Raw genomic sequence first — 10,458 nt, forward strand, 5'->3', positions numbered from 1 at the left:
TCGATCGACAGTCGGCTATTCTCAGCCATCAATGGACAACTACGATGATTTGATTAATCTCTGACCGATGACCATCGGCATATTAGAATTATCGATTGATACTTATTCGAATCTTCATAACTACTGACATACGATCGATGTACTATTATTACCGACATACAATCGGCTTATTTGAAACTATCAGTGTAGAAAGTATATAATGGTCAAGACATGATCAGTGATGGGTACAATCATCTATCCCACGATCACATAATGCCGGAACATACAGGACTCACGTGTCTAACCGTTATAAATGGTTATCAACTACTCATCTATAAAAGAAAGTAAATGAACAACATTTGATAAAATAATTTTGGGCTGATACTCTACCATTTCAAATACTTTATCTACTGTTCATCATTTTTCACTGACTTAAGCATCGGAGGGTCCTCGTCGGATACAATTCCTATCAGTGTGGACTTCATTTAGCAAGTGCTCTTCACCGACAGCAAGTGCAACAGAAAATTGGCACAATAGATTGGCGCACTAGATAGGAAAAAAGATACGAGCAACCATGGCAAAAATCAGAGCTCAACATTCAACAGAATCGACCAGGTAGTCTTCCTATTGGAAAGATATTCCTCTCTCACCTCCATTGGCAGAGCCCAGCTCTTCGCGTCCTGTGGTCACTACAGACGCGCATATTGCTATCCTAATGCAGCAAATGAAGGTATTAACGAAGATGGTCTGCAGCCTCCAACAGCAACAAATATAATAGCAGCAATCGTCGGTGGAGGAGCCGGTGGCTCATTCAATGTCGTCTAGGCACAACCACCGCCTTCCATGGAGTTCACCCTCTTCATCTCCAAAGGGACGACCATCTCGGCACTCTCACTGAGATGGATAACTACATTCTCGGCACTCCCATCTTGCCGCCCATCCTTCACAGTGTTCTCCCTCTCCTTCCCATATACATAGGATCAGGAAGGGGAAAAGACCATGTACGCTTTCTGCTTCTCCATCTTCAAGTTCTTCAGAGAATTCTATCCCTGAATTTTCTCAGCAACAGCGACTCGACGACTATGAGCGCAAGTTGAAAATCGATTGCCGACTTGTCCGACTTCAGGTGGAAGATCGAAAATCCTCCAATGACTATGACTTTCATACTATCCGACCTCTTTCTTAGCGCATCTTGGACGAATCGATTCCATCTCAGTTTAAGATGCCGCAAATGGAGCCATACGATGGCTCCACCGACCCAATCAACTATTTGAAGAGCTATAAAACTCTCATGATGATCTAGGGGGCAACTGATGTCCTCTTATATATTGACTTTTCGGTGACTATTCGGAAGGTTGCTCGAGCCTGGCATTCTGGGCTTTAGTTGAGGAGCATAAACTTCTTCGAGCAGCTTGAGTATTTTTTCGTGGCTCACTTCAGCACTAGTCGAAAGGTGCCACAGACATCAGACAGTCTCTTCTTCATTAAGAAAGGCAAGATAGAGACGTTAAGAGATTTTATGGCTTGTTTCAACATGGTTATACTTGAGATCAGGAACCTTAATAAAGGTATGGCCATATCGACCATGCAGAGGGGTATGAGGAGATCCAAATTCATCTATTCTTTAGATAAGACTCTCCTCTAGATCTATGCTAAACTTTTGAAGCGTGCATACAAGTATATTCGCGCGAATAAGGGCGCTTCTGACCGGCACCAAATAGAAGAAAAAGGTCAAAAAAAGAAATAGAAGAAAAGTAAAGCTCCGACCGAATCAAACCGGCCAACCACCAATAAGTGAGTTTCACCTCGACGACGGAGTCCGTAGCTGAACAGCTATGGTAGGTATGACTCCTATACTCTTCTTTCTACTCTCCGTGCGTAGATTTTGATGGAGATTAAAGAAGAAGAATATTTTTAACACCTCCACCAATGAAAGTGCCACCGAGGAGCTGTGATAGAAAGAAGTACCATCACTTTCATCGTGATCATGGACACTATCGAACAGTGCATCCAACTCTGGGACGAAATGGAGGCCCTGATTCGATGAGGCTATCTCGAAAAATTTTGATGAGATCGTCCAACTCAACCTCCCACAGATCAACAACCTCAGCCATAAGCTGAGGAAACAATCAACAATCGACCAACAGCGAAAGTCATCAATATGATCTCTGAGCGACAGAAAGACAGGGGGACAACTTCAGAAGAAGAGTCGGTGAAGAAACGATGACTTGACAATATAATTTTTTTTTTCGAAAGATGATGTTCGGGGAATACAAACTTTCCAAGATGATGCTGTCATTGTCTCAGTGATGGTAGCAAATTATGATGTAAAAAAAAATTTAATTGATAATGGAAGCTCAGTTGATATTCTTTTTTACTCGACTTTCTCTCGAATGCGACTATCGACAGATCGACTCAGAAGAGTCTCGACATCATTGATCAATTTTATTGGAGATCCAGTTACTGTGGAAGGAGAAATCGCTCTCTCATTAACCGCAGGAACAAATCCACAACAAAATACTGTTCTCCTAACATTCACCATCGTCCAGGTTCCGTCGGCTTATAATGCCATACTTGGACGACCTAGACTTAATACCCTAAGAGCAATAGTTTCAATATACCATTTACTGGTCCGATTTTCAACAAAAAATAGAGTCGGAGAAATGTGAGGAGATTAACAGCTTGCTCGACGTTGCTTCCTAATCTCCATATAAAATAATCAATCTGAAGACTCTTTGTCCGTTGATAAATTAGACCAAAGAGAAAATGAAGAAAATGATAAACTAGCCGAGCAACTAGTTTCCATCCCGCTAAAAGAAGAAGATCCTAAGAAGACGGTCCAAATTAGATCGCAGTTGTCTGATTCAGAGCGGCAACAACTGATAAATCTACTAAGAGCAAATACCGAAATCTTCACTTGGTCGGTAACTGATATACCAGACATTCCTCCAGAAATTATTTTCACACATCCAAGTCCACGTAATGCACGGATCTTCGATCAGTTTTATAGAAAAGCTAGCAACGATTATACTTTCTCAAAAATGGACAAGGAATTTTTGATGTAAAGGATAAGCCATATATCCTTATGCCACCCAAATATTATTAAGAAAGAATAATGTACGGCCAAGAAAGAAATGAACAGGGCAGAAAGCAGATAAATCTCTGTTCTTCCAAAGATAAAAGGAATGCTTATGTCAGATATTTTGCTGTTTGATACAAAATATTTTGCTGTCAAATATTTTGGTTGGTTGCAATTTTTGGATGAGGTGCAGCCACGCTGTTTGATACATCTTCATGACATACTCGTCAAATTAGTTCATCTACTGTTTGGGCAAGGTGCAGTCCAAAGGCCGTTTGATACATGGGCTGAAGTATTTTTTGCAGGCCCAACAGATGATCGGGCCTAGGAATCTGTCAATGAAAAAGGAAGCAGCAAGGCTGCCACATCAGGCTGAGGCTTTTTTTTTTTTTTTTTTTTGGTGTAAAGGGAGAAAAAATCCACCCTGAGTATGTATTAAGATAGTTGTAGAATGTACAGCGATATAGAAATTAATTTTGCGTATGGCCGAGCTGGCTTAGACGAAATAAACCCCAAGATACAAAGGACTCGAGTCTCAGTTTATGTACGAGTTGATAAGATTAGGCCTTTAAAGAAGTGCTGTTTTGCTTTCACAAGTACTCCTTGTATTATCCTAATATCCGGAGTGTTGCACTGTCCCTCTGATGCCTCTCTTACTGTACCCATTGCTCATCGTAGCCCTTGTCGCCTTGTTACCATTTTGATGAGTTTTGAGATGGTTTCACAGCTCTTTCTTTCGTTCTGGGCTGTGTACAGTTATAGGAGGGGGATAATATCTGGAATTGTTATGACTGGTGCTTTAGCTTCATGTATGAAAATTCATCTGTTTCCTTCGGGCTGAGGCTGTTGATACCTAATTCAGGAATCTTACTGAGATCCACAAACCTACACCAAACCTAACAGGAAAAATGGGCGTATAAGTCAGGTATGGGCCTAGAGATAAGACGCTTAACGTCTGGGACCTGGGTTTGCTAAAAGTTTCCACAACCAGCGGGATCATGTGTTACATGAACTGTATAAGTTCGATTGTGATGAACCCAACAAGCTTGGACGTGGGCCTAATCCAAACCCATGATTTGGCGTACTTTTACCAGGTGGATGTTTTTTGTTTGCGACTGCTTGCTTTTTGTTGTTGCTGTTGATGGATTTATTAAAATGTCAAGCTTCCATGATTTGTTTTTTTTTTTTTTTTTTTTTTTTGATTCCTCTCTGTACTCCCATGACTTTTCCCAACAATATGTGTATCTTTTTTTTCTGATAACAGTGTAACCATATTTGATGTCAATGATTGCCTCAAAAGATATTACTGAATATTGGAAAATTCCACGTGATGGTGGGAAGTTAGTCTGTTCCTTCTTTGATGTTCTTCCTCATGATTTTCGATGAAAAGGAGTCAAAGGAGCTCCATAAGACACCAAACTTATTAGGAGTAAAGTATGTACATAAGTACGAAAGAAGAAAAATAAAGTCTGTAGACAGAAGAGGCATTGTTCTGGTCATAAACAAAACAACAGGTTAAGATGTGAGCAACAAGCTCCTCCAAACAGTGACCTTAAAAGAAACCTCCCCAGAGAAAGGGGCTGCATTAAGCTCAGGAAAAAAAAAAAGGGAGGAAGAAAGGATCATCATAGAGCCGAGTAAGAAATGCAAAATCTATCATCGTACAATGCAGCCAATGGAAGCGATAGAACAAAAACCAAACCAGCAGAGAACTGGCAAAAATTCCATGATCTTCCTCATGATGCTGCAAAGTATTCGTGAGACAAATACATCCTCCTCCTAGCTAAACTTAGCGAACTACTTTGAATTGCATTCCTGCCCCAGGATTTTGATAAACTGTTGGCAGTCTTTTCACTTCTCATAAACCAAAAATACTATATGTTTTGTTGGTCTTATTATAAATTTCAATGTTATGGTATTAGTTTGAGCACTTGGATATTTTCTGGATTATTGTTCTACTAGTTTTTTATCCCGCATGTTGCATGCGGGTTATAAAATCATATTATTAATAATGTGATAAAAAATAATTTATTAAAAAATATTCTGGATGAATAGTTAGAGCATATCCATTCATATTCTAAAGATCAATGACAGACTTTAATCGCCTAATTAAATAGACAGAAGTGGATTTCAATGTCATCCATGAATGATATAATTCTTACATTTAATGCTGGAAGAATGGTTGGATAGGAGAGTCCTGATACATAACATATAGAAAATTGATTTTGATCATAACATTCATAGATGAAAATTTACTGCTGAAGTGGACAGTTTACTTGACCACTCTATTTTCTCTCACCTTCTATTTTGATATATATATATATATATTAGTTTTGCTTCGGTATAATATTTTGAATGCAGTTTATCCATTTTATAGTGCTTTGGTTGACTGCAATATCTCAATCTGCTCAGTCATCAAATGATGTAATAAAGATGACTTATAAAATTAATGACTTCATGATGTCTTTTGAAAGAGCTTTTAACAAATCATCATCATTAGGCTTGTTAAGGAGTTGGTACTGAGTTTTCCAAAAAAACAGTTGGTTGCCTGTTTTCATTAACATTTTAAGGCGCACCTTTCTATTCATACAAATATAGAAAATAATGTAAAAATATTTAAGGAATCAAAATTATGAAATAATTAATGTGTTACTGTCTTTAATATCAACATGACATCAACTGGATCCATGTAAAGTAATATAACAGATAAAAATATTTTCTAATACAATTGGGTCGTTTTCTCCACTGCTTTGCTCAATACACATTAGTCCCTCAAACATGTCCCATGCCTAAGGATATCAGGTCTTATAGGAGATGAAAGTTATTATGTTAAAAGATATCTCGGATAACGAAGTGCAACATGATCATGATCCATCATCCGTTTTCGTGTGGCTGATGTAAGTGCTGATCCTGTACATGTCTGATGGCAATAGACTCAAAGCTCTAAAAATCTAATGAATGCATGAACTCCAGAACAACTCCAGTTCTCTGCATAGTGTTGACCGTACGTGTCCCGTTTGGAAGAGGACAAAGGAAAGCATTTCTTAAACGCTAGAGAACATATCTGGGATGGAGAACATAAGCTAAACGAACAAATATCAGAAGCAACTTTTGCATCTAGAGTCAGAATAACCTGTGTCTAACTGAATTTTCATAACCCCTAACATCATACTAAGGCTTGGTAAGATCTGCTAAAGAAAAATAGAAAACAACCGCTAATATGGCAAATTAACTGAGATGCATCGTAGAAGAAGATCTAAGGATTGGTAATATCGTGGATGCTCTTTCTCTTACGCTCCATGTCTCGTTCTTGGCGGATGAAGAACTTCTGTGTATGACTGACCACTTGCAATGGCATCCTCGTCACCACTGCATGTCGAGATATGCTCTTCCAATCCCCCTTCTCATAAGTTGCAAGTTCCTGTAAAAATAACCTGCATGCATGCAACAATAATGTTATTAATGCACAAACAAATCATTCATATTTTTTGAAGAAATTTTCATTGAAAAATTTATCTCCTCAATCGGTACTTGTACTGTACGTACTTGAACGATGCTGTCCAATCTGCTGTGCACCTTGATTGGATTTCAAATTTTTTTTAAATAATAATAATAATAATAATAATAATAATAATAATATATATATATATATATATACCGATGTTCTTCCTCCGTCCATGGCTTAGCCTTCCTCCTCTCCTGGCCGCGGCGTCCTGATCCAGAAGAGGTGTTCTGACCTTTCGGTGGGCGTTGCTCCGGTGCCATACCCATACTACATCCATCACCAGAATTGCCACCTTCTTCCTTCTGCAATTCATCTTTCAGAGCCTGGTAATGATGGTACAGTACTTGTTTCGAACTCTTCCCTGAAAAATTGGCACTGATCCGAGACCATCGATCTGGCGTTCCCTCTGGGTTTACCAGGAGAGCAAGCTCCAAAACCATCTCTTCTAACGGGCTCCACTCTGCTTGCGACAAACCAATGTCGTGAGAAGAATCCATGATTTCTCTCATAGTTGTTGAAACACAGAGCCATAGATTCCCAAGAAAACCCGGGATGGAAAGTATGGACCAAAGATGAATAAATTTTGCGATTGATTATGATTGTTTACTTATTAATTATTTTCGAGTTAAAAATGATAAGGATCTAACGCAATCGAAGATGAATAAAATATTAAAATAAGTGTTAACGTTGTACATGCCTTGCAGCCTCTCCGTAAAACTTTCCTATTTTTCTCCCATCACCTCTAACAAATTAAACTGATCCAGATTTAAACGTGATCGCTTTGTCGAATCAGCGAATTGATTTCCTTCCTAAAATAGACACACTTTTCTACTTGGGTTTGAATGATGACTCTTTCCACCAAAAAAAGTGAGCATGAAATTAATTACGCTGGTAACAACTAATCATTGTTTCTTTCCTGAAATAGTCATATGATTGTTTCCTCGTCTCCGGATACCGTATGGATGGCTAAAGGCTTATTTAGCGTCATATGCCTACTTTAAACTCTTATCAGATTAACTCAACCTCCATATCCTCAAACACCAAAACGTGCTCATCATCCACGTACCCTTAGTTTGTCACCCTTAGTTTGTCCTTTGATTCCTCTTTGTACCCCCATGACGTTTCCCAACAATGTGTGCATCCTTTTTCTTCTTTTCTGCTAAGAGTGTAACCATATTTGATGCCAATATTGCCTCAAAAGATATTACTGAATATTGGAAGATTCCTCGTGATGGTGGGAGATTAGTCTGTTCCTTCTTTGAGGTTCTTCCTCATGATTTTCTATGAAAAGGAGTCAAAGGAGCTGTGAGCTCCATAAGACACCAAACTTATTAGGAGTAAAGTAGGTACATATGGTATGAAAGAAGAAAAATAAAGTCTCTAGACAGAGGAGGTATTGTTCTAGTTATAAACAAAACAATAGGTTAAGATGTGAGCAACAAGCTCCTCCAAACAGTGACCTGAGAAGAAACCTCCCGAGAGAAAGAGCCTGCATTAAGCGCAGAAAAAAGGGGAAACAAAAAAGAAGGGATCATTATAGAGCCGAGTAAGAAATGCAGAATCTATCATCGTGTAATGCAGCCAAAAGGAGCGATAGAACAAAAACCAAACCGGCAGAGAACAGGCAAAGATTCCCATGATCTTCCTCATGATGCTGCAGAGTGTTTTTGAAATAAATACATCATCCTCCTAGCTAAACTTAGCCAATTACTTTGAATAACGTTCCTGCCCCAGGATTTTGATAAACTGCATGTTGGCATTCTTTTCACAATTTCACTTCTCATGAACCAACAATACTATATGTTTTGCTGGTCTTATTATTAATTTCAATGTTATTGTATTAGTTTGAGCACTTGGATATTTTCTTAATTACTGTTCTATTTGCTCCAGTATAGTATTTTGAAAGTAGTTTATCATTTTTATAGTGCTTTGGTTGACTGCAATATCTCAACATGCCCAGTCATCAAATGATGACGTAAAGATGACTTGTAAAATCAATGACTTCATGATTTCTTTTGAAAGAGGCTTTAACAAATCATCTTCATCAGGATTGTTTTGGAGTTCGTATTGAGTTTTTCAAAGAATAGATGGTTGCTTGTTTTCATTAACATTATAAGGCGCACCTTTCTATTCATATAAATAGAGAAAGCAATGAAAAAATATTTAAGGAAACAAAATTATGAAATAATTAATGTGTAACTACGGTCTTTAATATCAACGTGGCATCAACTGGAACCATGTAGAGTAATATAACAGATGAAGATATTTTCTGATACAATTGGGTGGTTTTCCACTGCTTTGCTCGCAATACACATTAGTCCCTCAAATATGTCCCATGCCTGAGGATCTCAGGTCATATAGGAGATGAAAGTTATTCTGTTAAAAGATTTCTCGAATAACCAAGTGCAACATGATCATGATCCATCATCCGTTTTCATGTGGCTGATGTAAGTGCTGGTCCTGTATCTGATGGCAATAGACTCAACCCCTAAAATCTAATGAATGCATGAACTCCAGAACAACTCCAGTTCTTTGCACAGTGTTGAACGCACGTGTCCCGTTTGGAAGAGGACAAAGGAAAGCATTTCTTAAACACCAGAGAACATATCTGGGACGGAGAACATAAGCTAAACGAACGAATATCAGAAGCAACATTTGCATCTAGAGTCAGAATAACCTGAGTCTAACTGAATTTGCATAATTCCTAACATCATACTAAGGCTTGGTAAAATCTGCTAAAGAAAAATAGAAAACAACCGCTAATATGGCGAATTATATATCTGAGATGCATCGTAGAAGAAGATCTAAGGATTGGTAATATCGTGGATGCTCTTTCTCTTGCGCTCCATGTTTTGTTTTTGACGGATGAAGAACTTTTGTGCATGACTGGCCACTTGCAATGGCGTCCTCGTCACCACTGAATGTCGAGATATGCTCTTCCAATCCCCCTTCCCATAAGTTGCAAGTCCTTGTAAAAATAACCTGCATGCATGCAACAATAATATTATTAATGTACAAACAAATCATTCATGTTTTTTTAAGAAATCCCTATTGAAAAATTTATCTCCTCAATCGGTACTTGCACTGTGCGTACTTGAACGATGCTGGCCAATCTGCTGTGCGCCTTGATTGGATTTCAAATTTTTTTTAAAATAATAATAATAATAATAATAATAATAATAATAATAATAATAATAATATATATATATATACCGATGTTCCTCCTCCGTCCATGGCTTAGCCTTCCTCCTCTCCTGGCCGCGGCGTCTTGACCCAGAAGAGGTGTTCTGACCTTTCGGTGGGCATTGCTCTGGTGCCATATCCATGCTACATCCATCACCAGAATTGCCATCTTCTTCCTTCTGCAACTCATCTTTCAGAGTCAAAACCATCTCTTCTAACGGGCTCCACTCTGCTTGCGACAAACCAATGTCGTGAGAAGAAGCCATGATACCTCTCTTTCAGAACTAGAGATTTTGATAGACCAGTTAGTTGATGGGAGTTCAGAACAACAATCCCACGCATGGTATGATTTATAGTTGTTGGAACACAGAGCCATAGATTCCCAACAAAACCCGGGATGGAAAGTATGTACCAAAGATGAATAAATTTTGCGACTGATTATGATTGTTTACTTATTAATTATTTTCGAGTTAAAGATGATAAGAATCTAACGCAATCAAAGATGAATAAAATATTAAAGTAAGTGTTAACGTTGTATATGCCTTGCAGCCTTCCCTAAAACTTTCCTATTTTTCTCCCTTCACCTCTGACAAATTAAACTGATCCAGATTTAAACGTGATCGTTTTGTCGAATCAGCGAATTGATTTTCTTCCTAAAATAGACACACTTTTCTACTTGGGTTTGAATGATGACTCTTTCTACCAAAAAAAG

The 10,458-nt window shown here is 38.3% G+C and overlaps 1 protein-coding gene across 1 annotated transcript; it reads right to left on the reverse strand.

Moving 5' to 3' along the window:
* Positions 1–800: 800 nt before the first annotated feature.
* Positions 801–7,060, reverse strand: LOC105059239 (transcription factor DIVARICATA-like). The gene is made up of 3 exons (XM_073249834.1): positions 6,717–7,060; positions 6,402–6,492; positions 801–941 (listed from the first exon to the last, which is right to left on the reverse strand). The coding sequence occupies exons 1-3, from the start codon at positions 7,058–7,060 to the stop codon at positions 801–803; spliced, it is 576 nt and encodes a 191-aa protein (XP_073105935.1).
* Between the last annotated feature and the right edge of the window lie 3,398 nt (positions 7,061–10,458).

This window comes from Elaeis guineensis, chromosome 16, assembly GCF_000442705.2.
Source record: "Elaeis guineensis isolate ETL-2024a chromosome 16, EG11, whole genome shotgun sequence".
NCBI classification, from domain to species: domain Eukaryota; kingdom Viridiplantae; phylum Streptophyta; class Magnoliopsida; order Arecales; family Arecaceae; genus Elaeis; species Elaeis guineensis.

Bases quoted from the DNA above. Each gene is read 5' to 3' on its own strand.
- LOC105059239 (XM_073249834.1), bottom strand. From the start codon at position 7,060: ATGGATTCTTCTCACGACATTGGTTTGTCGCAAGCAGAGTGGAGCCCG. The intron at 6,493-6,716 runs GTATATATATAT...GCATGCATGCAG, and splicing joins TGGACGGAGGAAGAACATCG to GTTATTTTTACAGGAACTTG. The intron at 942-6,401 runs GTCAGTCATACA...GTATATGGGAAG, and splicing joins CGAGGATGCCATTGCAAGTG to GAGAGGGAGAACACTGTGAA.